The sequence below is a fragment of the Aythya ferina genome (assembly GCF_964211825.1).
Source record: "Aythya ferina genome assembly, chromosome: 14".
NCBI classification, from domain to species: domain Eukaryota; kingdom Metazoa; phylum Chordata; class Aves; order Anseriformes; family Anatidae; genus Aythya; species Aythya ferina.
The window spans coordinates 8,377,892-8,402,006 of NC_140312.1; the positions used below are offsets into that span (position 1 = coordinate 8,377,892).

The 24,115-nt window shown below is 39.1% G+C and overlaps 1 protein-coding gene across 14 annotated transcripts in view; it reads right to left on the bottom strand.

Annotated features, from left to right (window-relative positions):
* Positions 1-24,115, bottom strand: part of EBF1 (EBF transcription factor 1) — a gene marked incomplete at its 5' end in the record, with an annotated part of 274,881 nt that overhangs the window by 70,078 nt on the left and 180,688 nt on the right. For 8 of the 14 annotated variants that reach the window (XM_084536052.1, XM_084536050.1, XM_084536044.1 and 5 more), the window contains one exon: positions 4,256-4,389. In XM_084536052.1, coding sequence (XP_084392178.1) covers positions 4,256-4,389 — 134 coding nt within the window. The remainder of the gene's footprint in view (positions 1-4,255; positions 4,390-24,115) is intronic. The other 6 variants (XM_084536053.1, XM_084536051.1, XM_084536046.1 and 3 more) reach the window with 1 other exon arrangement.

Consider the following 24,115-nt stretch of genomic DNA (forward strand, 5'->3'; position numbering starts at 1 on the left):
AATATGGGTTACCTACATTTCTAAGCATATTTTTCAGATGTAAATCCTGAGCAAGTCATTAGCTTGTGATTTGGAGATGAACCTGCCAGCCAAAGTCCTAGATCCAACTTCCTTTTCCAGTATTTGATAAATTGAGATCTGGAGCTGGATAGAAAAGTAGCAACAGGACCCTTTTTACCAAGGGATTTTCAAGTGAATCAGTCTGGTATTTGGCAACTGCATTAGCTGTTTTATATAAACTCCTACTTGTCAGCCGGGGACATGCTGTGGATTGGATTAAAACCTGAATTAGAGATATTCAGAATGGAGGGAGGTGCGTGTCCTTCAAAATCCAAAACACATTTAGTTTGAGTATGTACAACAAGCCTCTTTCTGTGGTTTGCTAATATATTCTAGACATTCTTGTGTGATACAGCATCATTTCACACACTGAAGAGTGCCAGGTTACTTTCTTTTTTTGAAAAGTGACATTTTACAAGAAGATGTCATTAATCTGAGTCACTAGTTTATTTTTGCATGCTTGAGCTCTGGTTTGTGGTTAGGGAAATGGTGACAATCAGCCATAAATTTAACTTGGACTCTGTGTGAGAAGGACCATTAGGACAGGAATGAAAAAAAAATAATAATAATCCTACCCACTGAAGGTAATGAATGGCTTTCAGTGGAAACAGAGCCCTCAAGGTATCTATATTTTCAAAAGTGACCAGTGACTTTGCATGACTCAATACTGGGCATCCAGATGCTGATTAATAAGTCTTGGTTTTCAGAAAGAGGGTGCCTACCCATTTTTTAAAAAATGAGTCAGGCCTCCAGAATAAGCACACAAAAAGAAAGACTTCCAAAATCAATAATAAACATCAAAAGCAAAACAAAAAAAAAAGTCACAGAATTTGATTCAGCAGCATAAAAAAATCAGCCTCTGTTTTTGTGCTGTACAAAGGTAAAAGAACTGATGTTTCAGTGGTTCATCTTTTCTTAATAGAAAAGAAAGAAGTTGTTTCCAGCTGACTCTGTGCAGCTGGAGGAATGTTCTTGGCAGGAAAATGTTTGAAGAAATAGCTCATTTTAAGCAAATATTGTGGAATATTTATAAGAAACTAATTTTGTCTTCATAATCATGTGTGTTTGTCCTGAAACTCGACTCTTGGAATTACAACCCCCTCCACCCCCCCTCAACAAGAGAGAGAAACAGCAGAGGATTTTATCAGCAGCTCAGATTTGGAATATTTGCAGCAATGCACAGAACCAGAGTGCTGGGTAAAAACTGTAAATAACAAATCCTCCTGTTTGTGGACTGGGCAAACAGAAAGGCAGAGTCTATCTCACAAACAGACTATTTACTGGGAGCTGTCTGTCCAGATTCAGCATGTGCACGATATATCAATATTATTTGTCTACCAGTCATGAAAAGTCCCTCGAAAAAAAAGGCAATAGATGGTCCATTTTACTGTATTCTAAAAATATCAACGGTGGCTCTTAAAGTCGTTTTTATGAAGTAATATTGGAGTTAAGGATTAATTGAACCCACTGGCTTAGGGTATCTGCATTTTTGCACAAAATTAATGTGACAAATTAAGTTTTTATTTAGTTCTCCCTGGCTGAGAAAGGTTGTAATTATGTTAGAGTGTTTACAACTAAAATATATGTTTAATAATAAATATGTGTTTCAGAAACCATTTTAAACCTCCTTTTTTAACACAGTCAACTCCATTTCAAGCATATAAATATTTCAATTACAAAACTTGAATACATGTAAAATAAATTAAAAATATATTATTTACATTTCAAATTATTTATAACATATGCTGCTTGACAGCAACAAATACACCCTTAAAATGAACAATGTTTTTTGGCTTCAAATTTTGCTTCTGAACTGTGGTAGGATTTATACTTTAAATATCCATGCGTCTCAGGTACTTACATGGATTTTGCTATAATAAAATCTGAGTAATATAGAACCTTTAGGATAATTATCTTCCCAGCACCTCTCTGAAGAAGGTGACTAATCTTATTATAATGTTAGAGAAAGGGAATTGAACTTTAAGCAGATTATGTGATTTGCCCAAGGTCCCATGCAAAGTCTGTGGCAAAATGATGCTTAATTTAAATATTAGACTTCATCTCCCAAACCGCTTGCAATTACAATTTGAAGTGATGCTAGACAAATCCATGGGAAGATACTTTGCAACACTCATTATTTTTCTTTAGCTTCCTGCTGTCTAGTTTTGTTTTGGATTTTTTTTGCAGCTTAGTGAAACAACGGGATGAAATTGAGAATTCTTCTTGAATTCAATTACAAAATAATTTGTCCAAGTTTGCTCAAAACCAGGCCTGACTGGCAGCTTGGTATGAACCTGCTCCAGGTTTGAAATTGTACTGAATTTCAGAAATCAGTAGTCCAATCCTACACTCTGTTAAAGTAAAACAAAAATATTCTTCCTGAGTATCAAAAATGTGCCAGACATTTTTAGACATGGGAGGGCAAATGAACAAATTTTGTATGTGGCTTGTATATGTAATTTGAAGTATTTATAGATCACTGTTATTTAGGGTTCACTCAGCTTATGCCTTTCTGCGCTTGTTTACCATGTTTGTCTGCTTCTTTTAGAAGTAATTTATTTTCCCCTATAGAATGTCTGTCACTCCAATAGGTTATGAAACCGTGAAGCAATTCTTTAAGGGAGAGACAGTGAAACAGTTTGGAGTCAAAGCCTACTCGCAGCCCATTATAGCATTCACAGCAAACACAGACTTTGATCTGGAGCCCCTCTAACATTATTAATTTTATGGCAAGGACTTGTGACCATCATCAACAATATTTTTACCAACTCTCACTTACCTGAGGTTAGAAACTGCCAATTAAAGGCTTCCACTAATAAATAGAATCAAGATTTATAATGAAAGATCCAATTCTGCAGTACCAAAACCAGAGCAATTTCCTCCCAGCCTCTTCACCTTTCCTTTTTAAATGTCTGTAGCCATAATGGCTTCAATCCTAACACACAAAATGCTTACACTGGACCCAGGGGGCACTTTCATGATCACATAAGGGCTTCAGAATAGGGCTCATTTAAAATATCTCCTTTTCTGGAATGCCCTTTCATCCACACTTGTCCTCAAGTGGAAGAATGAGAGAGACAGAGAGAGCAGTGAAGCCTATGAAGGACATTAGAGGATACTCTTCATATGGGGGGAAAAAAAAAAAAAAAAAAAAAAAAAAAAAAAGCTGCTGTATATGCAACAGAATCAGTAAGAAAAATGTACTGGATATGAATTAAATATTGATTTAATATAAGATATAAGGCAAAAGATCAGAAGATCCTCATGTCATTAGGTAAGCTAGTTTGGAAATGATGGTTTGTTTCTTAACTTATTTATTTCAGTACTAAACTCCTGAATATATCAATTTCTTATAAAACTTCCCATTTCCTTTGGAAAGCCATAAAGGCAACACTCAAACCTTTCCTTTGAGCTGCCTTTCCATGCTAGGGAAGCCAGTGGGAACTTTGTCCTGCATACTGGAATTGACCGTTTAGGTGATGCTGCCTGGGATTTAATATTCCACAGGCTGTGGGGGAATATCAGACTCCATGTTTAATAATGTTTCAGGAGAAGAGAGGATTTAGGTAGCTGGGAGAAACAGAGAAAAAAAAAAAAAAAAAAAAGGAAAAAAAAAAAAAGGAAAAAAAAAAAGAGAGAGAAACAAGCAAACAAACAAAAAGGGTTACTCTGAAACTATAGAGGACATGGCTGGATATGATAAGGCTGTATTTTCCACTGTGGATACAATATTGTATATTCAACTGCAATTATGTGGCTGGTACTTACACCGAGCACCTACACTTTCAGGACATTTTATTCAAAGATGCTGAATTTCTGCAATCCCCACCTCATTTAGCTGCAGCTACAAGTAGCCAGTTTCCCTAGACAGTAGGGCCTAAACACTTATTTCCTGTTGGCCCTTAGCTAATTGTAGTGCTAAATGCAGAATTATTCAGAAAATCATTTATCCTTTCCTTTTCTTGGAGTAAAAGACACTGAGGTAAATTCTAGGCCAGTGAGAGGAGATGGAAATCCCCTGGCTATAATGTACTTCTGCCACAGGTAAATTTGACTAATTATTTTCATAAAACTGAACAAGGAAAGGATTCACATCTAAAAATTTGTTGCTGATTTAGCATGTGGCATAGAAAAAGGACAGGCTAGCTATAAGCTAGACAAAGCTATTAGACATTACCGTTCAGACAACACCTACCTCACTCCAAACCAGCATGGTGCCGAATATGACCTGTAACCCATCAAAGAAATTGTCTCCTATGATGATGACAGTGGCACCTCCTGTAGTCCATCCTTCACTTGGACTGATGGCTTTGATACATGGTGTAGCTGCTTTTCAACACACATGAAAAAGAGAAGTATTCTGCTGTTAGAACCAGATTTTAATGATAGAAGACTTGAGAAAAATAAAATAAAAGGAGCTTTCATTTTCTCCCCTTACTAACACAAAGATTTCAGCAATCGTGTTCTTTCTAGTACATGTGCATGACTTCAAACTGTATCTTTGAAAGTATTTTTTTTTTTTTAATCAATTAATTTGTTTGGTTTTGTTATCCACTTAAAAACACACACACCTTAAACCTATATCAAGAACAACAACAAAAAATCATAGCATAATAGGCAGAGATCAATTGAAAATTAGAAAAAATCCAGGCCCTATCTTTATTGTAGATGAAATGTGGAATATCTGAGTTAATAAAACAACCTCCAGTGAGCTTGCTTTATTATCCATCATAACCTAAACTACTCAAGGAAACTCCCATAAATATTATGGAAAATATTGGCTAAATAACAAAGGGTGTAACCTTCGGTATTTCTTTAAGTCTTTTGCAATGAGATCCAGTTTATTCTAGTATTAAACCACCCTGCCCTGCTAAATGCTTTAGCAACTACAAAAAAAAAAAAAAAAAAAAAAAAAAATTAACCACAACCCTGCCACCTTGTCACCCTGGTTATGTTGCATCTTCTGGATAACTAAGAAACACGTGCAATGTATTTTGCCTTATTCATAGAGTCTGTTCCCACTTTCATGAGCCACTTTCTTGGCATCATATGTAGTAAGTGCCTCCTGAGTGGATGTTGAAAATGTGAGCAGAACTCAAACCAGTAAACTCAAATCTAGGTGTAAGATCATCTGTATTAAGACTATGTAAGCAGGAGCAATGTCAGCTTTATATACTGGTGGGGTAGGGCAATATAAACATCCACAGACTGATTCTCCTCTGCAGTACCGGCATACATCATAATTTAACTGTCTTGAATCCAGTAGAATAACACTACTGTAAAAACAACCTGAATAAGCCAAAAAGGCCTGGATGACTCTCAGCTGTTGAGTCTCACATTGGCCTTACAGGTTGATGAAAACAAGTAATTCCAACTCAAATACCACCCATTTCTCCTTGCTAAAACTGCAGGAGGGAGAAATATGACACCACGCCATTAGGTACTGCTTTAAGTAAAAAGGGTAACTCCACAATTTCATTAGCCACAAGAAATGGATACCTTAAGGAGCAGCAAAACTCCATCAGTCAGCCTCAATGTTGAAAAGACTGATACTTCCCTTTAGCTGTGAACCCACACCTCCGCTCACAAAAGAGGCTGGATCCACTGAAATCACATGAAGGGTTGCACCATTGCCTGCACTGAGGCTTGCAATGTCATTCAGGTGCCAGTCAGCAGGACTTCGTTAGCTACATGCAAATATCTGCATATATACCTCTTGTAAGGTTGCTGGCGTTTGGTTGTCCATTACCACTTGGTCAAAAGGCTGTCTGAGCTGCTTTTTTGGTTCTAACTGAGTATTTGGTTCTATGCTGAGTATTTGCTGGCATACCCAAGGGAGAGCACTCAGGTACTTTATTGGGTAAGGACTTGGTAGGAAAACACGAGTGTGAAAGCCACCCACATATGAGAACAACCCAGGGTAACATGCTTGCACCCATGAATTACTTAACATGGTTACGTGGTGGCACAGCCCCTGTCCTGCTTTCTTCTAAATGTAAAGACAGTAAATTAAGTAATTCACGAAGTCTGCTTTAGAATGCTCCAGCCACAAAATGTTTAAGAGATACTGTGCATCTTTATGATTATTTAATGAAGTTCTGGCTGGTTGGAGCTAATGGCAAGAATCAGTGAGGCTGGCGAGAAGATTCCTTCAAGCTCCTGGGCAGGACAGGCAGGCACGAAGCTGGGGAGCAGGAGTGAGCTGGAAAGTGAGCTGTTGAGTCACCCTGAACAGTGAGTGTTTCTGTGGGCAATGCTACAGTGATGGAGAGCATGCACAGTGAGCAAACAGAGCCTGTTCCTACCTACAAAAGGTTGTAAGTGTCAGGCACAAAGTTTTCCACTACTTAAGCTGATGGGGATGCCAGCTCCAGCAAAAAACACAAACACACAGAAAAAAATCACTACTCTGCTTCAAACTTGGCAGAGAACAGCCGTTAACTTTTACATGAGCTAACAAAAGAAACATCCTAACATTACCATCATGAAAATGCAGTGCACACACAGAAGTAACTTCAATATGTTTAATTTGGATTCAAGTTACTTGCATAAAACTGTACATAAAACCATTGCAAAGTCCAAACCAAATGCTTTCCTTTCAGCCGAGCTCACAGCAATGGATTTACAGTGAAAGCAGCTTTTCAAAATGCCATCTAGGCCTTTCATAGAATCAAAGCTTTTCATAAATAAAAAATAAAATCACTTCCAAATTACACCCTTTCCAGTATTTCCAGTTGATTGTGGACACACACACCACAATAAAACCCAAAGATAATCAGTTTCCCATGTGTTAGAGAACAAGCTACTTTTCTTAAAGACTATAGGCAACATTTCTTTCCTAAATACCAGTGAATAAAAGCTGTTTGAGACCATAAGCCATTAACAGAAAACATATGCAAGCTTCAAAATTATAGATTCAATTCATCTTTAAAATGAATGCAAAATACTGTTGTGCAGTTGCAGGTCCCCCCTAAAGGTCTTGCTGCTTATCCTGCGATGTTCTTTGTACTACCTACACTGCGCTACTGAGTGCAAGGTGCTGCACCCCATGTGTTGTTTGTGTATTCAGTCCTGACTTTTTATACGTGTAAGCGTTTGATATCAAATCTCTGCCAAGTCCCATCGTGATCAGCGGGGCTTCAAGCAGATGATCAGGTCCCTGTGCTGAACCGGAGCTGTGGGCTTTTCACTGGGATACACTCACTCACCAAGTCAAGGTGACTGCATGTACATGTAATTTTATTTAAATATAAAGCCAATGAAACTGCTGCTTAAATATAAGCTCAGTGAAACTGCTGGCAATGTCCCAGGACATCTCCTCTGAGGAGACGAAGTCAGGACTTGGTAGTTTAATAAGCAAAGCGCTACCTGAGAAGCAAAGAGAGTACTACCTGCTCCCCCCAAAATTCAGGGTGTTATTTTCACTTGAGACCGACACAAAAACCCAGGGGGACTTCCCAGCTTTCCCCACACAGCTCTCCCTTTTATCTTAAAACACAAATCTCTGTAAAGACTGGAAGGGCTGCAAGAAGGTGCTGCCCCACAAGGGAAGCCGCACTGATGGCTGCATCCCAAGAACGCCCAAGGAGACACGCTGACGGAGGCACCCAGACTGCTACCTGTTTTTGGAGGCACAAAACATGTTTACACAATGACGAATTTGTGACAACCAGTGTTGTTTGAGACACTGGTCTTGCTAAACCTTTGTGTTTCCCAGGCCCTTTTCTTGGAGCACCGGGAAGGATGATGGAAGTATCAGGTCCCAGCTGCCAGCACCACCAGAGGTGACACTGGGAGGGGGCAATGCTCTGAGCTCAGCTCTGTTTATGCCCCTGCTACACACGTCTGGCCAGCTCAGGCCCTCAGCTCTTCATAGTTCTTCTGTTAATCATTTGGCAACTTGCAAAGTGCAGTCTGGAAGGTATTTACTTCTGTGCAACCCTAGGAAAACAGAGCTAGGCAGAATAATCTTTTCATTGGAGACTTTAATTTTTCACATTTTGTTTTGGTCACAAGAGAAACCAAAGCACAGAACTTTTTTTTTTTTTTACTTTTTTTTTTTTCTCTCAGCATGCAAAGCTCCAAAATCTCTATCTGAAATTAGCTATTACACTTTTTAAAATTTCCAAGAAAAAATAAATATTTTGTTTCAAAATATTATCACTTTAGGTGCCTTTCTGTAACACCAAAGCATCATTTATTAAAAAAAAAAAAAAATGCAGTGAAAGACTTTAGGCCACTTCAAATAAAGGCAATGAACTAAACATTATTGATAACACAGACTTGCACAGACAGTCCAGAGAAGAATTATAATAAAAAATAATAATTACATATTTTAACCTTTTTTTTTGTTTTTGTTTTTTTTTTTTTTAAGTGAAGAGTTGGAATCTCACTGTAACTGGAAACAAAAGAGTTTGGTAACTATCAGGTAAGATTTAAAGAAACTCTGTTTCTGGTTTTATTAAACCATATTCACTGTATGTTTTCCAGATTCTCTTGGACTAAGGAAAAACTATTACCCCTCAAACATGCAGCTCCTCACTGAAGGTGATGCGGCCACATCCTCCACCTGCTGAAATGGCATAGAAGTTATGAACCTTAATGAGCTGCTCTCCTTTGCATAATACCAAGACAACCCAGTGTTAACATCTGACACATTTTAGTGCACTGCTTTTGTGGTTTGAGTTAACTGACAGATTTTAGAAGGAGCAGTCCCAAACTTACAGAAGCCAGTGGGAATTTTGCTGCTGACTTCAAAGCTAAGGTCCCTATCAATAAATTGTAAGGATTTATGAGCAAAAGCATTTTTAATGAATTTCAAGAAGAACAATGTCCTTCTGAAATCTTCATCTTTCCTTAGCATATATGCTGTTAAAATCTTGCCATCATCCATACAGAGGATCCTAGGTACCAACTTCAGCTCATGGGTAGCAAAAAGGAAAAGTTTTTTGCTGTGTGTATGCACCAGTGTGTTCCAGTGTTCCCCTGCTCCCCTAGCTACCCATATACAGGGGATTTTTCTTCCTTCAAACTGTGACAATAAAATGATTACCCCGCCACAGTTTAGCATAATGGTTCAGAAATGCTTGTGGCATATTGCAGAGTTAAAGTGGAAATTATTAGGTAGCTCTTCTTTGTTATAATAATGATCACTCCACAAATAAAAGCTCTTCTCCCAAAGGTACTGCAAGGCACAAAATGCTAATTCTGAAGATTATGTGTGCGCTTTTATTAAATATTACTATGCCCTGTCTGTTTGAGGGCTTCACTGCTCTGATTGTTTTATGAGTGCCATGTTAATGTCAGCCCCATCTTGCTAGCAGCAGGCACACATTTTAGCTTTTGTATGAGAGTTGATCAAAGGCCGCGTGCTGAGGGAATTGCTGAGAAAACACGGACAAGCGATAAAAATCTAACAGATTAATTGGTTTAAATTTCATTTCAGGGCGTTGAACTTTGGCTCAGGACACTAATACTACACTACCAGCCAGGGCCTAATTACCACATTTCCAATTTGCCTCTGAACAATGCTTAGAAGGGAGAATAATAATGGTACTAATAATACTAATAACAATAATAACAACAAAACAACAGCTATAACGCCTCCTCAGAGCTTCCTGCACATGTTTAACAACCAACTTGTGTGCAGGCAATTGCAGGAGGAAATCCCTCTCCCCCCACATCGCCATCCGTCTGCCTCCTGGGCATTTCTACCTGCCTCAAATAGCAACCAGAGACAGGAGCAGCAGCAGATGCCCTCAGGAGCATCGAACATCCAAAGTCACAGAATCAATGAGCTGCTGATACACATCCCTTATACACCGGACCTCTCCTATTCTTAATGAGGGACCCATGTTTATAAGCAGAGAGAGCATTTTATCCCCCAACAGAAATGATCTATTCCATTGATAGAAAGCAGAGGCAGGGGGAAAAAACGTATTTACCACAAAGTTTATGGGTGGCCTTGGAATAGGGGTTAATTGAGCTTAGAGGTACATTTTCACCGAGGTGAATTAGTGGGATGCACAGCTATCAGCAGGACTCTGGGACTGCTCTTATTTAGCTTCTGAAATGTATTTGCACTATGATTAATATCCAGTTTGTGCTAGTGACTGTAAGAATGACCTCGCCTGCAGTTTTTATCATGAAGTGTGGTTTCATTCTCCATTATTCCACAGATGAGGCTCTGACAAGAGTTGCTGCATCACAACAGGAGTTTAAATGATGGGGTACATGCTTTTATTTTTCTTCTCTTTGAGAGTATTGTGACACGCAAGGAGAGCTGCATAAAGCCAGTTAAAATTGGAATTTCAGAGAAAGAGAAAACGTATATCTTAGAGGAAGTACTGAAAATATTTGGAGTTTAATTTAATTCTTTTTCCTTGGGTAAAACCCAATTCCAGACTAACTATATAAATGCGCCACAGATTAAGGATCTGATCCTGCAACCTGTTAAACACTTTTGCCAGGCTAACAATTTTCAGAGCATCAAGACAAATCAGTATTAAGCACTCAAAACCATGATTATTCAAGTTGCAATTCAACAAACCACTTAAGTAAGCACTTAAAAACCCAGCTGAAGAAGTTGCAGAATAAGGAACATGATTTTTTTCAGATAGTTGGGCAGTGCTTTATGCAGTGCTGCCAAGAGCTATGTAATGGATATGAAAATGGGTTTTCCCATTTTAAGACACTTAGGTTACATGTAGACCACCCCGTGCAGCCCAGAGCCCATTCATCGTTGTACAAGAGCTAACAGCAGAAATACTAATGTCAATCTACTGATTTTAGGAACAGAGACGCTATGACTACTCGGCATTGCAGGGAATCAAATGGATAAAGCAGCAACCCAGTGCTAACTCTGGGATTTCTGAAGCTTTCCCATATCATCTTGTGTAGATCCACCTACAGGTAGCCCATAGCCACTGAAATCACGCAGAGCTTGCACCTCTGAGTAGGGCAGTGACCAGGAACGACCTGAACCTAAATTCTTTTCCCATGGCACTCTGGAGCCAAAGATGTTCATTGGAGTACATTCAAGCATGCTGAAAAAGAGGGAACCCTAAAAAGTTTCTGTGCTTGTACCATGCCAGAGTGAGGAGGCGTTGCTGGAGTCGTACCCAGCACAAGCAGTTGAAAGCAACTGAACCGAAGTTTACCAAACCAGCCTGGATGGGAAAAGTCTGCAGGACCAGCCCAAAGAGTTAGTCATAGGCTAACTTCAGCAAAAGGGAATGTGGCAAGCTTTTTACATATTGTACCAGAGCATTAAATCTTCACTCTCAAGCTAAACAATGCATTTGCTGTTTATCTTAGTAAAGTGATGATCTTCCTGCTTTCCTTTTCATATCACAGCCTGCTCTCTCTCCTATTCTCTCCTGACGATAAGCAGCTGCTGTGCAGGAAATAGGGTAACAGAGGTTTCCCTCTCAAGGAGATAACTCATGCAGCTTTATGCAACACAGGCATGAGGATGTAATGCCCCACCACCCCTTCCTAGCTCCCTGTTCTACAGCATCTCAATATTTGGGACTTACCGTTTACAAGCTGTAAAGATTACAACACCCTGCCAAAAATGGAAACCTCCCCCTGGTACTTTGTGACGTCTGCACTGGGTGAAATCACCAAACCAAAAATACATGCATCGTGTGATTCCTCCAGGTTGGGGGAAGGGACGGAAGTTTCCCTTTGTGTCTGTTTTCAAGTAGTGAAATTAAAGGTATTGGCTGTGATTTTCTGCCTAACCGTTTGGATGGTGAGTTCTCATTAATGGGAATTGAAAATGTAAATTACCTGGCATAATATTCCACCTACAATCAATACCTAAGCCAGTGCTTCTCTTTCATCCTTGCTGATGCCTCAGATACCAAAGTTGCATTTCACTGAGTCCTCTGTGTTTCTCTGTCCTTAAGAATGTCCAAAGCTTTCAGTTGTTGATAGCTGTCTGAAACATGATTACATGGAGGAAGAATGCAATGCTGAATAATGAGAGATCTGTTGCAAAAAATTCCCAAATACGCTACACATTTTACTTAAAACATTTCCATAAAAAATAATAGTTGTAATCTCTATGTGATTGCAAGAGATGCACGTTCATTCTTTCTTTTAAACACCTTCACATCAAAGAGGAAGTTTTGGGGGGTTCGTTGATTGGTTTTGACTTTTGGAGGTACTTCCTGCTTTCCAAAAATGAATAAAGCAGTAAGAGTCCTTACTTCACTGCAACTCAGTAAAACTTGACCAAATATATATACATACATTAATAATATATATGCAGTTACTATTGAAATATATATGCTATATATATATATTTCAAGAAACCTAACAATTTTACTGTGATATTTTCAATGGACTGTTCTGACTTTATATTTCAGAATAAGATTTGCATTTCAAAATTTATTTTAAAAGAAGAAAAGGAAATTTCAAGAAGGTTTAAAACTATAATTTTTGCATTCATTATTTTTATGCCAAAGTTAGAAGATTATTATTTTGAGTCGGCCACAAGGGACTGGTTGTGTCCGCTCTTAACCAAGCATCGCACTCTGCCTGAACCGATGCAGCTATTTGCTCCAGCTCTAGGGCTGACACACTGGTACCCTGGGCAGCCCAGTCGTGCCAGGGATAAACACACAGGATTGGAAGGAGAAACAGTACATCCCGAAGTATCACATAGGGTATACAAAATACTGGCAGTGCTTCCATCTCCTCAAATTGGGGGGCAAGTTTGCTCAGACCCAACGGCAGCCCAGTGACTGCTGCAGTGCATGCTCCCCTCTCAGGATGAACAAGCACGTTCTATCCCCAGGTGGGAGAAATGTTTCATGATGAGCCCCCAAATTACTGCACCCCTTTTTCTCATTCCTTTTCCATCCAAGGTGCAGGAACAGTGTTTGTTTCTAAAAGACTGGACACTGAAAGCAGTAGCATGCAAAGGGCTAAGGTGTGACACACACACACAAGATTGCGGTGCTTTATCTGAAGTTGGGCTTTAAAAGTTACATTAGTAAAACAATGAAAAAATCCCATATGCCTCCCCTGTTTCACTTTCAACTGCTTCCTATTGATTTAACTTCCGCTGATAAAATTACAGGGCTCTGCTAAGCCAATATGACTATTTTAAAAACAATAAACATGTCCAGAAAGGAGACTGCATCTGTTTAAGTGCACTAAAGTTTAAAAATAGTCACACTGATGCAATTTCTGGGTGAGGATGAAGCCAACCTTGCGAATGAAAGCCCAAAATGTGTAATATAAATCAACCCTAAAAGTTTGTCAAAACAAACATCACCACATAGCTCACATACCCCAAACCCTACTTAACTGCCTGCCCCTTCAATGCTGCAAATTGGGGTCCTGAAGCAGTGAAGCATTTTATAGGACAGGACCAGTCATTTCCTTAATGTTAACCCTATGGTTTACTGTTTTGCTGAATCCCAATCTAACAGAAGAGCAAGTGGGCACTATTTCTAAATGTATGCTTTGTTTAACCACTGCCCTGGTTCCACATACTTTATTTTTTGGTGATGCAGAGAGTGAATGAGGGCTATATCAAGCAAACTGGGGAAAATTCTCTTCTTTAATTTCCTTATCAAAACTGTAAATCTCTCACAGTAAATCTTTCTAGAAGCAGAACACTGGCCTGGACAAAAGTTCTGAAGTGACATCATCTAGTCCCTGCAAGGTGTAAAAATCTCAGCATCCCAAGCACAACAGCAGCAAGTCTTGATGTGCAAATGTACACTGGCATGTGATGGCCACGCTGGCAAGATTTAGTCAATGATGCTCTGCAACACAAATTATCTAAGACGAAATGTGGGGTTCAATCTAAATCGTCACTACCCCAAACTAAATATTACCGCTGATTAAACTTTAATCTACCTCCCCAAATCTGTTACAAGACCCCTGCTATGTTACACAGCAGAAGAGTAAGAAGTTCACCTGAGATGGATTCTACAACAAACAACTTATTTCATGTGGACAAAACCAGGAGCCCTGACTAAAATTAGTTTCTAGCTGAAGTCTCTTTGTTCAGCTGAATTGAGAAAGTCTGCCCACAACAGAGAGCTTGCAGTAATCGTCTTTCAGAAACAGAACAACCCGTGTAGAAACACAAAGCAGTTGTGGCGGGGGCAGGGAGTGCCAGTAATCCAGTTTCTTCGAGGAAAATTCAAGTACCCTAAGAGTTCTTATTCCTCGTTTGATTTCTCTCACAAATCACAGGCTTCTCCCTAATGCAATTTTCTGGAGCCTGAGAATCATAAAGTCAAATACAAACAAGTCTAGTGGAAAATCTCTGACGCTAATCTTGGCCTACGACGTATTTTTAACAGGCGCTGAATTTGTGCGCCGGATTATCCAGATGGCCATACAGGAATCATCCTGATAGGATTAAACCTTTGTGCTGAACTCTGCTCCATCTGTTCTCGGAGGTTTGCCTATCGCTATCAGAATACGAATTTTCAGCCTATGTCTAGCACCAAGACTGAAAGCGCCTGCTCACCATACACGCACACACATGTGTATGCACAAACATATCCTTGAGTACTTGATTAGTAATGTGAGATGAAGTTAGCCTGAAGTTTACCACTAAAGAAACATATTGGTTTTATTATTTGTTTGAAGAACAAAGTACGCAATATCTAAATTCAAACAAAAAAGCATTTCTGTTGTTGTTCTGGGACTTGTTCAATTCATTAAACCATAATATTGCCATAAATTTATAGATGAAGGCATGACTAAATATAAAGCAGCAAGGCTCTTCATCTTTGAAATCTATTAGTGTATGAGAATGTATGACACAATTGCACTTTGAAGATATCATGGTTAAATATTCCAGATTAAAAAACAGCCAACAACGAAACACATGCGTGCACACAGCTTTGGTAGCTGTTATTTGTGCCTCGATCCACTCGCAGGCCAAGAACATAAAAGTAATAATCAGTCCCAGTAAAGAAAAGCTTATTCCCATTACTGTTGCTTTCTGCTTTTATTATCTATTAATGACAGTCTTCTGCATTCATTGTTGCAGCCTGCCAGATGCAGCAAAGATCCATATTCATCATGTGCAAAAACTGTGCTCAGCCTGTCTCTGTGACAGGTTAGGCGGAGCTGCCAACCGAGAGACCCAGGTCCGATGGACGGCCTCAGGTTTCCAGGCCCTGGGCCAAGGAAAAAGGTAGGAAATCTGGCTCTTCTGTAAGAAAAGCATCCCAATGGTCAGAAGGCTTCACTAAATTGCTGTTCTGGCCAGAAATATACTACAAAGTAGTGACTACCCAGGGTGGAAAGGATGGATAAGAAAAATAAACAAAATATTTTTTGTTACCGTTGTTGTTGTTGTTGTTATTTGGGAGGTTTACTTCAGGAATGCAATATATGCTCAGCCCATGTTTGTGATGGCAGCGGGACAGAGATGGAGGCAAGGTAACCTGAACTGAATTTCAAGCAGAATCTCTCGCTGCGCTGCAAAGACTGAGACCCCCTTGTCTCTCCTGTGCAGTGTCTTTCAGACCGTTTCCTCCTCTGTTCTTTGTGTTGCACTGAATGCAGGGTCAAGCTCCCCCTCCCAGCCATTTAGGCTTTACTTGCAAAAACACCAGCATAAAAATATATTTATAGTTCATAGTATCTGTCCAGCAATGACACCACATAAAACCAGCATGCTGAAAATCTGAGGAGGGAATACTTTGGACTCAAGCCTACAAACGCTTAGAGAAGTTGTTCTTTCAATGTGTCTGATAAAGTCAAGCTATGTTTATATTTATTTATTTAGGGCCATATTCAGACCACCTACTTCAGACATTGCAGCATGTAAAAAGCCAAACTCCAGCTCTAGCTGAGTCAGGCTGCCTAAATTAGGATCCCCTTTCCTTTATACAATGGGCAGAAATGGGCAGTCACCTCTGGACTTCTGGAGACCCGGGAGCTCCCCCTTGGCTCCCAAAAGCACCAAGGGACCACAGCAAGATGAAACTGTAATACCAGAGGTAGGAAGCAGCTAGAAGTAAGTCTGGAAGAAATATTCAGCAGCTGATGTTGACCAGGCACCTGACTCTGGGCTTTCCAGCAGATGACTCTGTCCTCTCAGATGCACAGCTGGATAAAAGGGCAGCACCCCCAGTAACCCCCGAGGTCATAACCCTTGGAAGGTTTTCTGCTGCACAAGAAGCAGACCTATTCTTCCCCAAAGGGCTCCTAACCAGAGTTGCTTTACTTTTCAATGCCACAAAGGGCTGTATCTGATCAGATAATGTATTTTTGCCCCTTCACCCCCTCGAATAGCCCAGGAAGTTCAGCAACGCTCTCACCTGAATGTGCTGCTGCAGAGCGCTGTGACCTCAAACCCCAGCCCACAAACTAAAGCTGTAGTTTGGAAGACAAGCAGCTCTGTGGTCAGGCCTGCAATTTACCTCCAAGTTCTGGCCTTCCCTCTCAGCATGGATCAGATAACACCAAACCTATGAATTCCATATGTAGGACCGGGTTTTCAGCAAACTGCAACACGAGCTGTATGTGCAGTCCCCAACAGCAGGGGAGATTTAGCAAGCCTGCTGCCACTGCACAGCACAAACAGGGACCTCTGTGGGAAATGCATTTTGTTCTTGCATGGGGTAAGTACAGAACCTCTGGGAGAGTTGCCACAATGCCATAATGAAAAGGCATTAACCAAAAATAATTAATTCTGAATTTCCTTCTACTCCTATTGTCAATGGACACTGAGCGGTAGTACACTAAAAAATACGCATTTTAAAACTATTTGGGATGAGAGTTTTGGAAGCATCCAGCTAGCCAGTGATTCCAATCCCACCAGACACCTAAATGCAGCTTTAGACACTTTAGTGCTTTGAGTTTGACTTTATGTCCAAGAAAATTCCAAATGATTACTTTGGGGTACCTACAATTTGGGGTGACTTTCTGACCCACAAAAACAGCGCAGAAGTTTAGAAAGTCCTAACACCCACTTCATGAAGGACCGCATCTTGTTGAGCGACTCACAGTGCCCCTCACACCTTCACTTGCAGATCTAATTGTATAAAATACTTTTGAGAAATAAAGTCAAACTGCTAAACTTTAGAGAAGTTTTTCATAAAACTTTTTCTTGATCTTTTTAATAAACTTCCTAACCCTACCCACTTCACTCAATGAGGTCATAAACCAGCATTGCTTATATTACAGTCACTTTCACACTAAGGATTTGTTTTGTCACAAAGTGAACTATAAATTCATGGAATGAAGGTGAGAAACAGAAAGGACTAATTGTGACACACAAAGCTTTCTGGTTATGCTCAGCAAACAGTTTGGGCTGAGATTTTCAGAAACACTTTATGAAGTTGTACCCCTGGCTTTAATGAAAGCACACTTTTCCCAATGCTAAGCACTCCTGAAACTCTTGTATTCTGGATTTGGGCCAAACACAAAGCTTGTCTCCATTCCAATATTAATTATTAGTAGTTTATTTTTATTCTTTATTACTAACATTAATAATTTTCAGATGGCAACCCAGATTAGAATAACCATTCCAAACTTCCCACCCTGGTGGGTTCCATTTTCTGCATCAGTTTCCTAGTTTATGCTATTAACTCATTTCCTTAAATGTGGAGGAACTTTGTGAAATACTCATTTTGCTGGGGAAACTCTCAGCAGGCACCCTGCAATGGAAGCAAGAGACTTAAGTGCTCACACTGGTCTTCTCAGAGTTCAATGAGAAGACATGCAACCTGAGATGCAAAAACACTGAGTTGGTTATTTGTGAAGTTTTCTAATCAGAATGTTCCACGTGACAATTTGGTGGAAAATTTTCAGCTACACCAAAATTAAATCCTTAGATTGTCAGCACTCAGCTGATTGATAGCTTTGGACATAATGGGAACAGAATCCTCTCAACATCACTGATTGTTTTGGCCTGTTCAAATACTGGGGTACAACTCGTGTGAAAAATTTGGAAGTGTCCAGATACCGGCAAAGTTCTACGAACACTGGTCATTGATAGTCATGATCTTTTACTATATATTCAGATGAATAATCCAAAAAATCACAAGTTCCTGGCCTTTGTTTACAAATCACAATTCACAAAATCCTCTCCTTTGTACTTTGCCCATGTCAGTAGGGGACTGAAGTGGGAAAAAAAAAAAAAAAAATAAGAAAAAAAAAAAAACTTTGCCCAACATAGTAAAACATTATATACATACATAATATACATATATAACAAAAACATTAAGCTGGAGCAATTTGTTTAGAAATAGTATTAACCATATTACAGTAACATAATGTTTTGTAATTTACTGGTATGCACATTTTGGAAGATTAGAAAAACAACGTTTGGCAAAACTTCACTGCCATACGGTGCAACATCTAGCAAACATTTCTCTAATCCTAATGTCATTCTTCTCCCCTAGATGCCATTGTATTAGTGACATGGTGGCCAGCAAAGCAAATTGAAATGTAATGAATGCTCATTATCTATGAATATTCATTGCCTATTTGAGTGCTACTGAATGTTCTCCTGTATTGCTAGCTGTGAAGTTTCTGCCAAACAGAGCAGCTAAGGTTGTTCTACATGTATTACTGTACTCCGATTCCTCTGAGGTCTCGAGGAAAACCTCAAACCTTTAGAAAGCAGTTGGGCCAGCTCTACAAATACGAGTCAACTCTCATGGTGATTGGAAAATTTCCATCTGAACTTTTCTCTCTTATCTGTCTGTTTTGCTGTAACAAAACATATTTTTACACAAATCTCTATCAAATTTTAATGCCAGTTTTCCCCATGTTCTCTTCTCTTTTGCAATTTTGGGAGCACACTTCTGAAAGCTCCTCTGGGAAATTCACAAAATGCATTCTATCTTCATCCAGGTACTATTTTTCCATGAATTCATGACATTCTCGTAACAATAGAGGGTAACAACATATCACAGCGTGACATCGTTTAAATATTCTGGGGGAAGGGATGTTTTATTTTTCATGTGTTTTAAAAACATAAAGGGCAGCTGCTCATGGGTAGAAACTGCCACACCTTATCTGTTTAAAATTAAGGTGTCTCCTGCTTGATGAGTGACTGTCAAGCAGCAATCCTTTCTAACTGTGGATACCTGAGTACCCAAACTTGACTTTTCAGGAGACATTTCCATGGCCATTACATAAAACCACCTCTTTTTCTTAAAGATTAAAATTTTTCACTTGGTTTCTCTTAAGTCTCATGTGACATGGCAGCAGCAGTGTTAGTACATACATGTTATGAAATAATGCCTCAATGATGAAAATTATCACAAGCTCAGAACTCCTACTTCATTGAACACTTACAGCCTAATGGCAGAAGTTAAGTTCTCGAATCTCCTTCCCAAATCTACCATTAAAAATATGCCTCCCAGGAAATTGTTTAAATCTTGTTTTCATTTAGCTTCAGACTAAAAATAAATTTTGAAGCATCAAAATTGCTGCAACCAGATACTCTAAACTTTTAAGCACCTCTCCTTAATGACTGATTTATGACCTAGACAAATAGAAACAGAATTTTCTGCTTTCTGTTTGACATGACTGGCTGGGAGAAGGGTAGCTCCACCCTCCCACCCACCCAGTTCTTGTGAAATTCTCAGTAATGGCCAAAGAAGAAGCAGGGTACGAGCCTGAAGGCAGCTACTCAGCTCTGGTGAAGGTTACAAAAATCATCAGCACAATTCAGTGGGGCGTAATTTAGTGAACACATTTTGGAGTTGTATGAATCAGAATTCTGCTGTGTTTTGCTAACCTGATGGATAGTGTTTTCACTCCTAAAGGAACCATTACAATCACACAACCTGGCATCCTGCAGAGCACCAGCCAGAGAACCTCACCCAGCAATTCCTGAGCGAGGAATTACTCAAGCCCGTAACCTTTCCCTGACCTGATGTATACCATTTAGGCAGAGACCAGGTCCTGGTTTAATATTGGCAAACTACAGAGAATCTGCCACAGTTTTGGCATTTGTTTCAACGGTCTCTGGAGGTAAAATATTGCTGAGGTCATATTGGAGTCTTTATTTACTTAGAGATTTTCTAACGTGTAGCACCTTAACTTTCTGGACGTTTTGTCTCTTCAGAGGGACTCCAGCTCCATCTGAGTACACATACTGGACTAATCCACCCCTGGTATGTTCGCTTATATTAGAAACGTACAGTAAGACCACAGGGCAGTGAAGAGGTTAATATTATACACTTAGTGAGGTCAAGCTCCAAGAACACATAGCAGGCCATTATGTAAAAAAAAAAAATGCCTGAATTTATGAGTCACTGCATTTATGAAGGAACTGATATGAGAAAGACAAGTTGGCAAAAGTAAAGAAAATGATTTCCAGCTTGAAGTTTTGCAATCCTTCAGTATATCAAGGCTCACTTACTGTTATTACTATCCATGTTGTGCAATGTTCTGAAAGTCACATTTTTTCCCTTGTGTATGCATAGAGATGTCCAACAACCCTAGGTACTCTTCCCTCATAGAAAATAAATTAGAAAGCAGACGTAACTCAGAATAACATACAAGATCCCCTCAAGTAGAGTGGTAGGAGCCTAATATTTTTTTTCAATATTTTCCTTCTAAATAATAAATCAAGCCAACTGCATTCCTCTATATGGAATGATATGGTGCAGAAAAAGCCTGTGTGTTTATATTTTTCACATAATCATGAAAACATTCCTAAGTGAGGCACTAAGATATAACAGGTGCTTCCACCCATAGATGCAATGAGACGAACATGAAAGTTTTTTTGTTTAAAATGGGTCAGTTTGTGAATGCAGTAGTCCCTGACTTTGCTGGACCTATATCATCTGAGGGATAAAATGTAATAAATTTTGGAGATTAACCTTATTTCTTGGCTTATTAATATTTTTGCCTTCAGACAATATTCTAATATTAACAATTTCTTCAACAAGCACAGTCACGTGCAACACCCAGGCATTCCGGGTTGAATCAAAATACTTTATAAGATAGGGAAAAAGCTTTCCCTCTTATTAACCAAAATAGAAAAAATAGTCTACTAAGGCACAGCCTAGCATTTTTTATTATTATTATTTTGTTGTTGTTGTTCTCTCATTCTAAAGGTTTAGTGGCATATCTGTGCACATGCACACTGTGGTGTCCATGAGATCTCAGATTGCCTGGGTGGGCAGGAATGGCAAGCAAACCTCTTTAAATGCCCCACTGCTCACAAGAGGATCTACCTATGTACCCAGCTGAGTCACAGCTACTACTACTTTTCATTTACTGTGGAATGTTTTGCACCTGCAGGTAGCAAATAGTCTGAATCATTCATTATTACCATGAACTAAAACAATATAGCAAAAGCTTGATGGCTCTGGGTGCCATAATATAAGGGCCAAATAATCCAGCTATTTTCTATAATTTCTACTACAAGGCAGCCACTAACAATGGCTCTACATATACATATAAAGATCGCTATATATTTCATATTAAAACAATGTCTGGACACTGTTTTAGAAATCATGATTGTCTTTGCTTCCATCTTCAAATTCTGATGCCACGTCTCATAATTTGTCTCTTTCTACCCTGAATCTTTTCTCTTTTGCTGCTGTTGAGCTGACTCAGAACCAAATCACCACCAAACCTCAGCACCGCCTAGTTCTTTGGTGCTCTCCTACAGATGAGGAGGAGGAAGAAAGAAATAAAACTGTCCCTTTAAAAAAAAAAAAAAATACAAGCATTTAAGCTGCTTGTCAGTCGTCTTCCTGACAAGGCCACTTGAATGTATTCAGGAATATTTGCATAAATGCTCACAGTGAGTTCACCGTGGCAGCTAGCGCTAATGGTACATAAAGTAATTTAGTCACTTTTCTTAGGCATCCTGTCAGGGTGATAAGCACCCCCTTCTTTGCCTTGTTGCATATTAGATCATTAGATAATAAAGTGTTAGAGCATGCAAACTGACAGGGTCTCAGGGACTATCATTTTTCGAGGGCATTGCATTCTGCCAGTGAGGAAAAATAATAGAGAAACTGATGCTGCAATTGGCTTTACATTTTTTTAGAACCATTCAGAGATTTGGGAGAAAAAGATTTTTTTTTTTTATTTTGCAGTAATAACTGAAAACTTTGCAGACATCTGCAGTAGTGGACTTCATGCTGGTAAACTTGAAAAGGGTTGTTGCAAACCCTGTCAGAACTCCCCCTTCCATAAGCTATCACTTAAATTGCATTGGAAAGATTTTGCTTTTAAAATTGACACCCTGGGACGAACTACAAGCTGAAACATATTCTGCTGGTTGGGGCCTATTGGCTCTTCACTATATATCTTAATATATGTGTACAATTTAGAAAGGTCAACCACACCAGCCTTCTGGTTTACCATAAATATAAAACAAGTGAGGATCCAACTATTTGTGAATGAAAAAGTGATAATTACTGAAAACCACAGATTGCTGTGGCTTACCCTATTTATACCACACAGAGATGCATGAAATAATTTGCCTTTGCCAGCTATTACTCTTGAAAGATAGATATATTTATTTGAAATATGAGCTTCTTAACCCGCTGGTTTCAAGGAGGACAGTGTGTGGAAATGAAACCATGATCTAGGTTCCTAGTTATATTCAGAGATATGAGCTACAAAAAGGAACTTTCATTTTACTGCCTGACAAGCAAGATATAAATAGAGATGTGTTGCATGTCCCAAAAATAATCCAGGCTACCTACTAATGAGATGGTAAAAACCCAGATGTGGAGACACTAGACTCCTGAGTGGCTCAGGAGGTAAAGCTTCCTTTCTAGCTTTTTGGCATTCAAAGGTTTTTTTAGGTGTCACTTAAGCTGCAGCTCCATGTTAAAGAGCAGCATGTCCCAACACAGCTTTGGAAGGAAAAATAAACTGGATATGATCTAATGAAACTAGGCAACCAGCACACCTTCATCATACATCCTCTCTCCTCTTTCCCAGTCTCAGTCCTCTCACAGTCAGGTATTCATCACTATTGTGATAAAATAATTAATTTAAAGAGTCAAGTATCTAGAAAAGTGCACAGAAATACATCTGGTCAAGGGCATTTAATAGCTAGACTCCAGCATTTCAAAACCTGTGACCAGAAGTTGCTCAGCAGAGCCGTAAACCAGAGACAAACAAGCCACGTCTCTGTTAGTTTCTGATTCACCATTTATAAATATTGTTTAGGTCAATCTGTCCTCCCCCCTGAAGGAACAAGGAAAGCTGGAAAGAGGAAAGACAAACAAGCAGTCTCTTCTACTTACACATGAAGATATTAAAGATAAAAATTGCAAAACCAGGAGGATAATAATATACTTTGAGACTCAAAGTAAAACTGAAAATTAATTTCAGTGAAGGAAACTCTCATATGTTCCAACAGGTCTGAAGTTCTTGGTGGTTGCCCAGAATTCAACAGCATTAAGCCCAGTTGAGACTTTGCCCACTTTTTTCATTCAGTTAAGTGTTTTAGACATTCGATACTGACATTTAAAACAGTTACTGGATTTTTTTTCATTATTATTATTTATTTTGCCATCTCCTGGGACACAAATATGCACAGAATTCCTGGAGAGATGGATTAGAAGATTTAGCTTAAAAAGAAAGACTCCACCAAGCCTTTGGGAAAAGTGTAATTTTGTAGTACGGAGGTTACATTCAAAAGTAAGAATTTATTAGTGGTGGCTTTATGAGGTTGCTTAAGAGGTGTCTGAGAAAGTAGATCAGAAAAATCACCTTTCCCACCAAATGTACACATGGAGATAGTTTGCAGATGTTAGCTTTTAATGGTAGCACAGTAACCAGAGTTTGTATAAATACGTAAGCATTGTATTATCTTTTTTTGCTTCTTTTTGCTGGCAGAATCTTTCAGGTAATAGGAGTGGTAAAATGGGATGCTATTACACCATGCACACAAATAGGAATGTTTATAAATATGAGAAAATAAGTATTGCCTTGACCAAAAGCATGCGCTGAGAAGACTGCAATGGGGAAAAAAAAAAAAAATCCTACACTAGCAGGAATATAAGCTAAACATTAGAGGGTTTTGAAAGACTAGACTTAATGGAAAGATTACAAAGTTGCACAGAGTGAAGTT